The 15,703-nt window shown below is 36.7% G+C and overlaps 1 protein-coding gene across 1 annotated transcript in view; it reads left to right on the top strand.

Moving 5' to 3' along the window:
* CBL (Cbl proto-oncogene) overlaps nt 1–15,703 on the top strand; it is a 90,772-nt gene that overhangs the window by 18,942 nt on the left and 56,127 nt on the right. The window contains exon 2 of the mRNA XM_027835657.1: nt 1,754–2,001. Within this exon, the coding sequence (XP_027691458.1) occupies nt 1,754–2,001 (248 nt within the window). The remainder of the gene's footprint in view (nt 1–1,753; nt 2,002–15,703) is intronic.

Raw genomic sequence — 15,703 nt, 5'->3', positions numbered from 1 at the left:
TGCCTATTCTAATACCTTCAATGTCTTTTTCTTCTCTTATTGCTAAAGCTAACTTTTCCAGGACCATATTGAGCAACAGTGGTGATAATGGACATCCTTATTTCACCCCCCCAGTCTTATTGGAAATGCTTCTAGCTTGTTGCCATTATGTATGATACTTGCTAAAGGTATTAGGTAGATGCTACTTATTATTTTAAGAGAGGCTCCGTTTATTCCTATGCTCTCTACTGTTTTTAAAAGGAATGGGTACCACTGGAGTTTATTAAGTAAGGAGGTGACATGGTCAGACATGCTTTAGAAAGATCACTATGGTAACTGAGGATGGAAAGGAATGGGGAGCCTTTTGTCAGGGAAACCAACTAGTAGGCTACTGCCATAGTTCAGGTGTGAGAGCCTATTCCAGAGTCAGAGCAATGTTGGGGGCATATGCAAGAGGTGTTATAAAGATATAAATTAGTAGTCCTTGGCAACAGATTGGATATGATGGGGGTTGAGAGAGAGTGAGGAGTCAAAATGACACATAAGTTGTGAGTCTGGATGACCGGGAGGATGGTGGTACTTTTAGTATTAACAGGGAAGTTCGAATTGTAGGGAGGGTTCTGGGGGAAAGATAATGAGTTCAGTTTTGGACATGTTGAGTTTAAGATGTCAACAGGACTAACAATTGAAGATGTCTAGTGAGTAGTTGAAGATATGAGATTGGATGTCAGCAGAAAGGTTTGGATTTGATAAGTAGATGTGAGAATCATCTGCATAGAGAGGATAATTGAATCCATGGGAGCTGATGATTTCACCATATGAAGTAGTTTAAAGGGAGAAGAGAAGAGGACATGCATTAGGAAGATCCTTCTGGTAGTGGTGTGATGGATGGATTGGAGGGTGAGGAACTGTAGATAGGAAGGCAAGTTAGGAGGTTATTACAGTCCATGAGCTAGCATTGTTTCAGTGGAGAAACACTTTTAGCTTTCCCAGTGCAAACTGGGATAAAGAAAAGATGGCTTCTCTACTCACGCTTATTTGACATAGTTTTAGAAATGCTAGCTATAGCAATAATGTCAGATAAGTAAATTATAAATATGAATATTGGCAAGGAGGTGAAATTATCCCTTTTTGCAGATGACATGATGGTATCCTTAGAAAACCCCTGAAAATCAGCTAAAAAATGAGATTAAGTTTTAGTAAAATAACTATATGCAAAATAAAAATAGAAAAAAATCATCAGCATTTCTGTGTAGTACTAACAAAAACCAGGGGAAAATGGTAAGGTAAGTTCCATTCATAGAGATAGGAGCTAGACCTGTGATTTCATTGGTATAGGGAGCTCCTTAGTGAGGAAACTCACTCCACCAATGAAGGTCTACACTTTTTCTTCCAAGCACTGAAAGGTTAAGTGACCCACATATGTTCACACAGCCAGTTAGTGTTAGAAGATTTACTATAGCAACTCATGCATTAGTCTACTAAGGAAACTTGTTGGTGGAGGGAGTACCTAACACTGATGAATTGCAGAGCTTTTGAATTGTTGAAGACTCTGTTGCACATTTTTATTGATTCTTTATGTTTGCTTGGTATATAAAGAACATTTTCTTAATTATTCAGTTAGTGATGTACAAAGAACTTAAACATAGACCATTTAATGCATTTCTGGAATATCCTCCTTGGTTTTCAGATAATTAGCCATAATCAACCATTAAATCAGAAGTTTGAAACTGTGCTTGATTTTTACATACTTTTCCTTTTCAATTTGTTCCAGGTGGTGCGTTTGTGTCAGAATCCAAAGCTGGCTCTAAAGAATAGTCCTCCTTATATATTAGACCTGCTACCAGATACCTACCAGCATCTTCGCACAATCTTGTCAAGATACGAGGGGAGAATGGAGACACTTGGAGAAAATGAGTATTTCAGGGTATTCATGGAAAATCTGATGAAGAAAACTAAACAGACCATCAGCCTTTTTAAGGAAGGGAAAGAGAGGATGTATGAGGAGAATTCTCAGCCTAGGTAATGGAGAGTTCCATAGAAATGCTCGAGGTTCTACTCTTTGATATCTGAATGAATGATGTTTAGAAATAGTTGAATTAGTCTCCGTTTTAGGTATATTGTACTAAGAATTTGTCATAATTGCAGTGTTTTCTTTTTTTGGCTAGGCAGTGGGGTTAAGTGACTTGCCCAGGGTCACACAGCTAGTAATTATCAAGTGTCTGAGTTCCAGATTTGAGCTCAGGTCCTCCTGACTCCAGGGCCGGTGCTCTATCCACTGTGCCTGCAATTGCATTTTTGTAGTGATTTGGATTGCTGTGTCAGGTTTTGAGACTGCCTGTTAGCTTTCACAATCTTCTAGTTTTGTCATCGTGGACTGGGACCAAGAAAGTGACCAGATGGTTATGGAGTTGGGGAGCGGTTTGGAGTCTATGGCTGTGTATTCCATTATGGACTTAATAAGACATTAAACTTTGAGGTTTGGGAGAAAGATGGGATTGGGAGTGAAGTGGCAGGTGAAAGTGAGGTATTGGAAAAGAATAGCTGAGAGGCTAGTGGACCCACTAGCAGCATTTTCTGGGTTGAGATGCCCCTGGTATTTGGTTTGGCCTCTTAGCAATTCATAAATGTTTAGGCCCTTTTAGGGTTTGTCATGTGTTGGGAAACCAGAGCCTCATATGTGTGCTGTATAAGTAAGTGGCATGTAAGTATGCTATATAAGTATGTGGTGATAAGATACACTGCTTTGTGAAATGCACCTAAAATATGATTGAATTACATGAATTCACAGGAAAAATGAACAGGGTAAGGATATAGGGCTGGACAGTGAGATGTTATTTTTCAAGCAAAAAAATAAAGCATTGTTTTCTGTATTGCTGAGGCTTTTTTGAATTAGAATAGAGGCAAATTCAGTTCCTATCAATAGATTTTTATTGCCCTGTGCATGGAAGTATGTCATATATTGAAATGTTAATGTTTGTTGATGATTAAGTTCACAATAAAAAAGAAAATTAAAGCATGGTCCCTCTTCATAAGGAACCCATAAGCTTATTAGGAGAGAATAAAACAAATATACAACCATTTATGTAACATATTATATAGTTAAGTGCCAAAATGAGTGGTTTGAATTAAGAAGTACTGTACTCAGTTCAGAGAAGGTACTTCTAAGGCTTAAGAAAAAAGATTGAACAAAGTGGGTTGGAATGATCTGGTCAGGCTTTATGTTTGACTCTTATAATATGTAGTTAGGTGGACCCAGTGGATAGAGTGCTGGAGATAAAGTCTGGAATCTTGCCTCAGACACTTAATAGCTGTGTAACCCTGGGCAAGTCACTTAACCTCTCTGTACCTGATTTTCTATCTGTAAAATAGGGATGGTAATGTTTCCTGTCTCACTGGTTTGTTGTGAGGATCAAATGAGGTAGAGAGTAATATAATTTGCAAACCTTAGCTATTATTATGAGTAATTATAATGTGTGTTGAAGTACCTTGTAATTCTAAAGTGCTGTAATATGTTATATATATGTAAATTGTTATTGGAGAAACCTTTGGTATTGTCAGTAATCAGTAACAGTCAATAAACATTTATTAAGTACCTACTTAATTTACTAAGAGTCAGGGAGACAAAGAAAGTCATAAGATAATCCCTGCTCTCCTGAAGCTCACAACTGAGTGGGGAATGACAACGCAGAAAAAGAAGCTGAAAAGAGAGAAGGATGGGGGGAGGGGGTGAAGGAGCATGATGAAATCCTGTGCAGCCAGGATGGGAGGAAATGATTTGAGAGGTGTGAGTTGTAGAGTTGATTTCATCTTGCAGAATAATGAGGCTCTGGAGATTTATAGGGTGAGAAATGCTAAGGTGAATTTTCCCCAGTGCCCTCCTTAAATGGTAGATGATAGGAGAAGGGCCCCAGAGTGCTGTTGTTGGAAAAACTCTGGGCTTCGGGTACTTTTGGTGCCATTTACCAGCTAAGGTAACCTTGTAATTAATTTTAACCTTCCTGTACCTCAATTTCCTTATCTCTAGTAGGAATAATCTTTATACTAGCTATCTCTAAGGATTGTTTTGAGGAAGGTGCTTTGTAAATCCTAAAGCTCTAGCTGAGCTGTTGTCTACCTCCTACTTTGTAACTTCCATAATGTGTTACCCTCCTGATTTTCTTCCTTTTTAACTGTTCCATTTCTGATTTTCTTGGATCTTCTTTTGAAACCCTTAAATGTTGTGTTTCTCAGGACTCTTTTTCTCAGTTTTCTCTTTGATCTATATCACATAGTTACTTTTTTTTTAAATACACAAGGCACTTTATTTTTTATTTTCTTTAAAAAAATAAGTTTTTATTCATGTTTCCTATTTCTTACATGATCATAGTCATCTTCAGTATTCTTCCTCCTTCCCTACCCCCTAACCCAATGAAAAGTCAGCATAAACTGATTGATATGTTAAAAAAGTCCAAAAACATGTATAGGTCAATCTCTGGATATTTTATCCATTTTATAGTTATTTGAATGGGGTCTACCTTTCTATTTTTGATTCTTGGGCTTGTTATTATTTTTTGGGGGGGGGGTAAGGCATTTGGGGTTAAGTGACTTGCCCAGAGTCACACAGCTAGTAAGTGTTATGTGTCTCAGGCCGCATTTGAACTCAGGTCCTCCTGAATCCAGGGCTGGTGCTCTATTCACTGCGCCACTTAGCTGCCCCTGGGTCTTATTATTTATATAGAAATGTGGTTGACTTTTGAGAGTTTATTTTGTAGTCTGCAAGTTTGCTGTAGCTGTTAATTGTCTCAATTAGTGTTCTTGCTTATTCCCTAGGATTTTACAAGTATACCATCTTGTTATCAGCAAAAAAGAAGAGTTTTATCTCTTTACCTAACTTTATGCCTTTATTTTCTCTTATCCTGTTGCTGTTCTTAGCATTTCTAGAACTATATAAAATAATAGTGGACACAGTGGGCATCCTTGCTTCACTCCAGTATTTATTGGGAAAGATTCTGTTGTATCTCCATTGTATTTAGTGCTTACTTTTGGTTTTACATAGATGCTTTTCATGATATTAAAAATGATCCCTTTATGCCTGTACTTTGTAAACAGAGTTTTTAGAATAAGAGAGTTCTGTACTTTTAAGGCTTTTTCTTCATCTATTGAGAATGACCATGTGGTTTTAAATGATTTGGTTTTTAATATGATCAATTATGTTGATTATTTTCCTAATGCTGAACCATCTCACATCCGTAGTATAAATCCCAGTTGATCATAATGAATGATATCTTGGATTTTGTTTAAAATTTTTGAGTCATCATTCGTTAATGATATTGGCCTATAATTTTCCTACTATGTTTTATCTTTTCCTAGTGTAGGTATTAGAACTGTATTTGTCTCATAAAAGATTTCTGGTAGAGTGCTTTCTCAATTCTTGAGAATAATTTGTGAAGTACTGGTGCTAATTGTTCTTTAAAAGATTGATAGAACTCTCCTGTGAATCCATCAAGATCAGGAATTTTTTCCCTTCATTCCTTTGCAGCTATAGATCAATTTTCTTTACTGAGACTGGGTTAAGATCTCAAACTGGCCTTTTTTTTTTCCAATTTTTTTGTTAACACTTTAAGTTCCAGACCGTCTCTCTTCCTCCCTCTCCACCCTACACTAGAGAAAAGGCTACCATTTGACACAGATTTATAAATATGCGTAAAACCATCTATGCATACTTCTGTTTATCAGTTCTTTCTCTGGAGGTAGATAGCATCTTCCTTCATAGGTCCTTTATAGTTGATTTGAATATTTATAGTACTCAGAATAATTTGGTTGTTCACAATTATGCTTTGAACAATATTGCTGTTATTGTATACAGCTTTCTCTTAGTTATGCTCACTTTGCTTTTTATTTCATCCAAGTCTTTCAATGTTTTTCTAAAAAAAACCACCTAATCATTTCTTACAGCACTAGTATTCCATCACAATCGTATAATACAGTTTGTTTAGTTATTCCCCAAATGATGGGCATCTCCTCAATTTCCAGTTCTTTGCCACCACAATGATAGCTGCTATAAATATTTTAGAACATATATAGATAGGTTCTTTTCCTTTTTCCTTGCTCTCCTTGGGAAACAGATCTAATGGTGTTGTTGATGGGTCAAAGAGTATACACAGTTTTATAACTCTTTGAACATAATTTCTGATTGCTCTCCGTGGCCTTCTGATAGTTTGGGTATTTGGTGTTTTTGAAGGCATTCTTTTATTTCGTGTTCTCACTTTTGTTAGCATCAAATTGTGTACAATATTTTTCTGATTCTTGTTATTCCTTCTGATTTTGCTGTGATTTCGCCCTGCCCATTTGCTTTTTTTTATTGATTTGATTTTCTACCCTCTTTTAAAAATCAGATTAGCTAAAAAATTGTCAATTTTATTAGTCTTTTTTAAAGAAGTAGTTTTTAGTTTTTTTGTTTTTTTGTTTTTGTTTTTTTTGGTTAGGCAGTGGGGGTTAAGTGACTTGCCCAGGGTCACATAGCTAGTAAGTGTTATGTGTATGTGGCTGGATTTGAACTCAGGTCTTCCTGAATCCAGGGCTGGTGCTCTATACACTGCGCCACCTAGCTGCCCCCAGCTTTTAGTTTTTATGTATTATTTCTGTGAGTTTTTTATTTTCAATTTACCAGTCTTTCCTCTATTTTTAAATGTCTCCTCTTTTGTGCTTATTTTAGGTTTGCTTGTTTGTTGTCTTTCTATTTTAAAAAAAATGCATATTCACTTCATTAATCCTCTCTTTTTCTATTTTGTTGATGTTTGGTTGACTTATCTGCTCACTTGTGTGGGGCTTCAACTCTCACCTTTATGAAGATGACACCCAAATATTTTATATTCAGTCTCAACCTAGCCTGATCTCTGGACACATATTTCCAAGTGTCTCCTGTATACTTACACTTGGATGTCATGTTAACAGTTTGAACTTCTGTAGTCCTGTGTAACTCTTGCACCTTTGTATTCTGTATTTTTAGTTATAGTCATATGTGTAGATTGAACCTGTCTCAAGCCATGAGATAGCCTATTTCATATGTTCTCTACACACAGACCCATCTATGTAGTCGGCCTTTGAGTTTTGGAATCAATAAATACTGTTACTGCTTAGTTATTGGATTATTGCCATCAAATTTCACGTTTTTACAGAAACTGTTCCCTTGGTATTAAACATGGGAATTAAGTTGTATTTGAGAAAGAAGATAATTTCAATTCACTTCAATAAGAAATGGTATTTCATTGAGGATTATGTTTGGTATTTGGGTATGTCATATCTTCTTTTAACCTATAAACCACTTGAGTTCAGGGTTTTCTTTAATCTATTTTCCCTTGTGCTTAATAGTGTTTATATAATGTAGGTGCTTAATGAAATGAATTCAGTTCTGTTCAGCAAACATTTGTTAAGCATCTATTATATGAAGGAATTATACTATGTTCTGGGTTATGTAGACAAGATAGATCCTGCCTCCTAGAACTGACATTCTGGTTGGGGGAAAATAACTCCATACACAGATAAATAAATACAAAATATATACAAAATAGCTTGGCATGCATAAAGGCCTCTTATAGGAGATGGCAGCTGAGCTAAGCTTTGAAGGGATATACTGTTTATTGAATTTGAATTGTGAATTTAGGAAACCTTATTTTCTTTTCAGTCAGATAGCCCCACTTTCTGCTTCTTGAGAGAATGTGGTTTACTTATGTAGTTTGAAAAACTAAATTTAAACTCTTACCGAACCATGCTTTTAAGTTATTTCTTAATGAGAGGTAGGAAATGGAACTGAAAGTGATTGACACATTATCTTTGTTGCTTTTGGATGAATGTTTCACATGGATCATTACTTATTAGTAAAGGATTTGTAATCCATACTTGAGAGTTTTCTAAAAGGTGTAAATATAGTAACTTTTGTGTGCAGTCAACTGCCATGGTTTAAAAAAAAAAAACAAAATAAAACTCCTGCTAAAGGAGTTAAGATCAGAGTGATGTGAAACTGAGTGTTGCAGTAGTCATTTTATACCATGTGCTAGGGATATGAAATTTGAAGCCATCGGGGTAGGGGAAGGAGAGGAGTTTCCTCTTTTTTCCTCTGGGGGGATGGGGATGGATGGGAAGGAGACATAAAATGGAGAGAAAGGATGGAGAAGGAAAATTTTTGGTACAATTGAAATATTCAATATATATTTAAAAAAAAAAAACAGGGGCAGCTAGGTGGCGCAGTGGATAGAGCACTGGCCCTGAAGGTCAGGAGGGCCAGAGTTCAAATTCGGCCTCAGACCAAACACTTGACTCGTACTAGCTGTGTGACCCTGGGCGAGTCACTTAACCCCAACTGCCTACAAAAACAAAAAACAAAAAACAAAACAAAAAAAAAAAACAGACACAAGAATGCTTTATGTCTAAGGTGTGTTTTTTTTTAAATTTTTTGTTTGTTTGGCAAGGCAGTTGGGGTTAAGTGACTTGCCTGGGATCGCAGAGCTAGTGTCAAGTGTTTTTGGTCTGAGACCAGATTTGAACTGGAGTCCTCTTGACTCCAGGGCTGGTGCTCTATCTATTACACCACCTAGCTGCTCCCTTTAAGTCTAAGTTGATTTGTACTTAAATGTATGATGTTGGGAGAATATTCATTTAATTTTTGGCATGCTAAATTTGAAAGTATAACCTTTTCAGACAACAAATTTCTTAATACAATTATAAAAAATGGAGCAATAAGCTGCTAATTTTTTTTGTAGAGATAGCATTTTATTTTATTTTTTTATTAATTTATTTTGATTTATCAATAATCACTTCCACATGCTTTTGAGTTTAAAATTTTTCTCCCACTTCCTCTCCACTAGCCTCCCCAAGACAGCGCATAATCTGATATAGGCTATACATTTACGTTCATGGTAAACATATTTTCACATTAGTGATGTTGTAACTAGAATTAAAACCAATAGGAGGAACCCATCAGAAAGAGGAAACAAAACTCAACAGAAGAGAAAAAAAAATTAGCAATTTGGCTTCCATAGTTCTTTCTTTGGGTGTGGATAGCATTTTCCATCACAAGGTCTCTGGAGATGTCTTAGATCCTAGTATTGCTAGGAAGGGTTAAGTTTATCAATATTAGTCATCATTCAACGTGGCTGTTATTGTGTACAACGTTCTCTTGGTTTTCCTCACTTCACTCAGCATCAGACCATACAAGTCTTTCCAGGTTTTTCTGAAGTTAGCCTGTTCATCATTTCTTATAGAACAATAGTATTCCATCACATTCATATACCACAGCTTGCTCAGCCATTCCCCATTTGATGGGCATCCTCACAATTTCCAGTTCTTTGCCACCACAAAAAGATAAGCTGCTAAATTTTAAGAAATCCAGTATTTCTTCATTCTTTATCAGTTTATGAGCAGACAACAATCTGAAACAGAAGAGACTCTAACAATGTAGTAAATCAAAAGGTTTTTTCCCCTCTATTGATGCTTCATTGTCAAACAGATACAAAGAATACTCTGAGAAAAAGTGAGCTAAATTTTAAAAATTGAACATTTCTTTTGGATATAACTATTGCCCCGTGGAACTTTAAAAATTTGTCTTATTTGGAAATGTGTATTTCATTTTATAGCATTTGAAAACTGTGTTCTGTTTCTTTCTTCTCATTTTTATTCACATTCACATATTTATTAATGGCTTTCCTTCAGAATTAACTTTAAATTATCTTCTTGCCCTACTTTACTATATAATTATGTTTTATTTTGTCTTTGTTTTTTGTCCCATATTTCCCAAATTAATGACAATTCAGTTAGGATTTTTAGGTTATAAAAATATACTAATACAGCTAAAATTTAGTTACATGAAATTATTTTGATAAATAAATTTTCTTTTAGCCCCTTTTGTGAATGTTGAGTTCAGAGGATCAGGTCCTTCCTAATCTAAAACACTAAGAAACACTTTTGTTTGCCGAGCCTTTAAATAAGTACAGTGATGTTGTTGCTGTTCAGTCATTTCAGGCATGTCCTACTCTTCGTGAGCCTGTTTGGGTTTTCTTGATAAAAATATCGGAGTCGTTTGCCATTTCTTTCTCCATCTCAGTTTACAGTTGAGGAGACTGAGTGACTTGCCCAGGGTCACAGAGCTAATAAGTGTTTGAAGCCAGATTATAACTCAGGTCTTCTTGACTCTAGACTGGGCAGTGAGACTGCACCACTACCTAGCTGCCCAAGCACAGGAATATGAGGCATATTATTGCCATTGTCCATTCCATTTCCAGTTCTGAGGCCTTTGAGGCTGGAAAACAGGAACATTTCAATAACTTCTAGGACCTTAAACAACCAGAGGAATCCAAAGGGCAAACAATTACTGATCCCTTTCTTCTTGCGAAAATTGCAGTACTCTCTTGGAGGCAGAAATTCATCTGCCTCTTGAATTTGAGAGTTATACTTGACTTTTTGCCCTCAGAGTAGAGGTATTATAATGATCTATTCCAAATCAGTGGTCTTTCCAATTATCAGTAAAATATTTTTGAGCACATGTGTTCCCATATACTTATATTTGTTTATTAAATATAGAATGTATTACCATATTAATATGTTATTTACGTTGTAAAATATAGAAATTAGAAAGGTAAAGGTGAAATTAAAGGCATTTTAAATTTTGGAGTGTTTATTAATGGTGCAAAAAAAATTTTTTTTTGCATTTACTAGACATTGAGTTAGTGCAGTAGAGTACTGTGTCTCTAGTCAGGAAGACCAGAGTTCAAATGTGGCCTCAAGTCACTTTAACTTCTGTCATCCCCAGTTTCCTAAATTAAAATGGGAATAATAATTAGTACCTACCTTCCAGAGTTGTTGTGAGGATCAAATTGGATAATATTGTAAAGTGCTTAGCATATAGTAGGCACTTAATAAATTGTTGTTTCCTTCTATCTTTCATTAAAAATAGGTCCTAAGTCCAAGCACTGTGAGTGTAGTGTTATTGAATATGCTTTGTTTTTTTTTCATTTAGTATTTTATTTTTCCCCAGTTATATAGAAAAACACATTTTGGGGGGGGCTAGGCAATGGGGTTAAGTGACTTGCCCAGGGTCACACAGCTAGTAAGTGTTATGTATCTGACGTTGGATTTGAACTCAGGTCCTCCTGAATCCAGGGCCGGTGATCTATCAACTGCGCCACCTAGCTGCCCCGAGAAACAATTTTTAACATTCATTTTTAAAACTTTTGAGTTACAAATTCTTTTCCTTCCTCCTTTCCCACCCCACCCACCTCACTGAGAAGGTAAGCAGTTCAATATAGGTTGTACGTGTGTAGTCATGCGAAACACTTCCATAATAGTCATGTTATGAAAGAAGACATAGTCTTTATCGGAGGCTATTCTTCTCCTTTATTTTATTCTCTCTCCTCTTTCACCCTGTCCCTCTTTAAAAGTATTTTGCTTCTGACTACCCTACCCCAATATGCCCTCCCTACTGTCATCCCCCCCTTCTCTTATCCCCTTCTCCCCTATTTTCCTGTAGGGTAAGATAGATTTCTATACCAAATTGGGTGTGTATGTTATTCCCTCTTTGAGCCAGTTCTGATGAGTGAAAGGTTTAGTCACTTCTCTTCACCTCCCCCGTCTTCCCCTCCACTGTAAAATTGTGGTTTTTTTTGTCTCTTTTATGTGAGATAATTTACTCCATTCTACCTCTCCCTTTCTCTTTCTCCCAGTTCTCCCAGTATATTCCTGTCTCACCCCTTAATTTTATTTTATATATACCATTCCTTCATATTCAACTCACGCCTGTGCTCTCTATCTATACATACTCCATCTAACTGCTCTAATAATGAGAAAGGTCTTATGAGTTATAAATATGGGGAATATTTGTTGCAGTATAAACAGGTTAACTTTAATAATTCTTTTATGATTTCTCATTTCTGTTTACTTTATGCTTCCTGAGTTTTACATTTGAAAGTCAAATTTTCTGTTCAGCTCTGGTCTTTTCTCAAGAATGCTTGAAATTCCTCTATCTCATTGAATTCTCATTTTTTCCCCTCATGGATTATACTCAGTTTTGCTGGGTAGGTGATTCTTGATTATAATCTTAGCTCCTTTGCCCTCTGGAATATCATATTCCAAGCCCTCCAATCCTTTAATGCAGAAGCTGCTAAATCTTCTGTTATCATGATTGTGGCTCCATGATACTTTGTTTCTTTCTGGCTGCTTGCAGTATTTTCTCCTTGACCTGGGAGCCCAGGAATTTGGCTATAATATTCCTGGCAGTTTTCATTTTGGGATCACTTTTAGGAGGTGATTGGTAGATTCTTTTATTTCTATATTACCCTCTGATTATAGACTATCAGGGCAGTTTTCCTTGATAATTTCTTGAAAGATGATGTCTAGGCTCTTTTTTTCACAATGGCTTTCAAATAATCCAATAATTTTTAAATTATCTCTCCTGGATATGTTTTCCAGGTTAGTTGTTTTTCCAGTGAGATATTTTACATTGTCTTCTATTTTTTATTCTTTTGGTTTTGTTTTGTTGTTTCTTGATTTCTCATAAATTCATTCCATTTGCTCCGTTCTAATTTTTAAGGAATTCTTTTCTTCAGTGAGCTTTTGGACCTCCTTTTACCATATGGCCAATTCTGCTTTTTAAGGCATTCTTCTCCTTACTGGCTTTTTGGACCTCTTACCATTTGGCCTAGTCTGTTTTTTAAGGTGTTATTTTCTAAAGCATTTTTTTGAGTCTCCTTTTACCAAGCTGTTGACTCATTTTTCGTGATTTTCTTTCATCACTCTTACTTCTCTTACCAGTTTTCCCCTACTTCTCTTTTTTTATACATGTACATTCCTATTAAACATATTTTCACATTAGTGATGTTGTAAATAGGAATTAGAGCCAATAGGAGGAACCACCAGAAAGAGGAAACAAAACACAACAGAAGAAAAAACAATAGCAAAAAGTATGCTTCGATCGGCATTCAAACTCCATAGTTCTTTCTTTGGATGTGGATAGCATTTTCCATTACGAGGTCTTTGGAGATGTCTTAGCTCCTTCTATTGCTGGGAAGGGTTAAGTTTATCAATATTAGTCATCGCACAACGTGGCTGTTATTGTGTACAATCTACTTCACTTAATTGATTTTCAAAATCTCTTTTGAGCTCTTCCATGGCCTGAGACTAGTTCATAGTTTTCTTGGAGCCTTTGGACGTAGGAGCCTTGACTTTTGTGTTCTTCTGAATGTATTTTGATCTTTCTTGTCACCATAGTAACTTTCTATGGTCAGAATTTTTTTTCTGTTGTTTGCTCATTTTTCTAGCCTATTACTTGACTTTTTAACTCTTTGTTAAGGTAGGGCTCTGCTTCCTGGGTGGAGGGTGCACTGTTCCAAGCTTCAGGGGTTTTGTGCAGCTGTTTTCGGAGATACTTCTAGGTACATGTAAGTTTCCAGTTCTTCCAAGGTAGTATGATCTGAGGAGATGTGTTTACTACTCTCCTGGCCTGTGCTTTGGTCTATGAGCAATCACAAGCACTCTTTTCTGCACTGAACTGTGAGAAGAGGGTTCGCTCTCCACTGTGGCCACAAGCTATGGTGTGCTAGTAGTGCTCTTGCTTGCCCTGGGACAGGGCTGCAACCCAGATCCAACTATAAGCAAAGCAACAGAGTCCTGCCTTAGTGCTAGCAAAAAGACCTCTGTAATCTCCTTCTGACCAGCTGTTTGACTCCCTTATTATCTGTGGGCTGATGCTGCTGCAGATTCAGTGGCTTCCAAGGCCTGTTCCTGGTTTGCTGTGGCAAGGCTGTATTGGTGGGGCCTGCACTGGACTGCACTCCACTCTCATATTGGTGCGACAGACCTTTCCTGCTGACCTTCTAAGTTGTCTTTGGCATCTTTGGGCTGAGAGGTCAGGAAATCACCACAGCTGCCAGTGATTCAGTCACCGTGAGATCTGCTCCCAGTTTGCTGGCATTGGGTCTGCGCTGGCGCAGCCTGTGCTCCTCTCTCACCCTGGTGCAACAGACTTTTCTTGCTGACCTTCCAAGTTCTCTTGGGCTGGAAATTTGTTTCACTCCATCTTTTTGTGCGTTCTGCTGCTCTAGAATTTGTTTAGAGTCATTTAAAAAAGATTTTTTAAAAAATTATTTTTAGGCAATTGGGGTTAAGTGACTTGCCCAGGGTCACACAGCTAGTAAGTGTCAAGTGTTTGGTCTGAGGCCAGATTTGAACTCAGGTCCTCCTGACTTTAGGACTGGTGATTTATTCACTGAGCTACCTAGCTGCCCCTAGAGTCATTTTTTTGTGTGTTTGTTTTCTAAAATTTTATTTATTTATTTTTAGTTTTCAACATTCACTTACATGAGATTTTGAGTTCCAAATTTTCTCCCCACACCCTAAAATAGCGTGCAGTCTGATATAGGCTGTCCACATACATTCATATTGAACCTATTTTCACATTAGTTATGTTGTAAAGAAGAATTAGAACCACTGGGGGAAACCATGAGAAAGAAGAAACAAACAAAAAAAAAGAAAGAAAGAAAGAAAAAATAGATCATAATGTGCTTTGATCTGCATTCAGATTATATGGTTCTTTTTCTGGATGTGGGCAGCATTTTCCATCATAAGTCCTTTGGAGTTGTCTTGGATCCTTACATTGCTCAGAGGAGATGAATCTGTCAAAGTTAGTCATCACACATTGTGGCTTTTACTGTGTACAGTGTTCTTTTGGTTCTACTCACTTCACACAGCATCAGTTCACTTAAGTCTTCCCAGGTTTTTCTGAAGTCTTGGCTGCTCATTATTTCTTACAGCACAATAGTATTCCATTACATTCATGTACCACAATTTGTTCAGCCATTCTCCAATTGGTGGGCATCCCCTCAATTTCCAATTCTTTGCCACCACAAAAAGAGCTGCTGCAAATATTTTTGTATATGTGTGTTCTTTTTCCATTTGTATGATCTCTTTGGCATATTTTTTTTTTCAGCCAAAGATAAGGTTTATTAGAACATCCATCATTGGGCACTCTTAAGGAGTCTGAACATTAGTAAACTATTGTCTAGCTTATAAGAATCTGAGTAGTGGCTAGATTATAAGAATCTAAGCCCCTAGAGTCATTTTAAAAAGATATTTGGAGGGGCTTGGGAGAGAGCTTAGGTGAGTCCCTGCCTTTACTCCACCATCTTGGCTCACCCCCCCCAATCATGCTTTGTCATTTTAAAAAAATCATTGTGTATTTCTAGGAGGCTAGGGCAGACTTATAAATAATAGCTTATTAGTAATTAACTAAATAATTTAGTATATGGGTAGATTTCTTTTTTTTTTTACAACAGTCAAATGATAGGTCATAATAATTAGTGAACATTGTAGCTTTTCATTAGAAATCCTTGAGACAAGAAGACCATTAGGAGACCAGCTAAGACGTGATGATGCCTAAACTAGATGGTAGCTTTGTAAGTGGAAAGAAGGGAACAGATATGAGAGATGTTTTGGTACTAGAAATGATAAGACTTGGCAAATGCTTGCCCATGAGAGGAAGAGTGAAAGTGAGGAGTTGAGGATAACACTATACCTTTGATAGAAATAGGGAAGAATGGTTAGTTTTGAGGAAAATATAACGTAAAGGGAGTTCATCCATGCGTGCTCATCTTATGTGACAATTCTACCCAAACCGAAGAGGTGCTGATAGGTTTCTCATTTGTCAGTTACTGTCCTGCAGCTTGGAGCCCACCTTCTGAGGGGCACTTGTTTACAG

This window comes from Vombatus ursinus, unplaced genomic scaffold, assembly GCF_900497805.2.
Source record: "Vombatus ursinus unplaced genomic scaffold, bare-nosed wombat genome assembly UNPS02014816.1, whole genome shotgun sequence".
Lineage (NCBI taxonomy): Eukaryota > Metazoa > Chordata > Mammalia > Diprotodontia > Vombatidae > Vombatus > Vombatus ursinus.
Note: the sequence above shows the minus strand (reverse complement) of the source record. Positions and strands in the feature narration are given on the sequence as shown.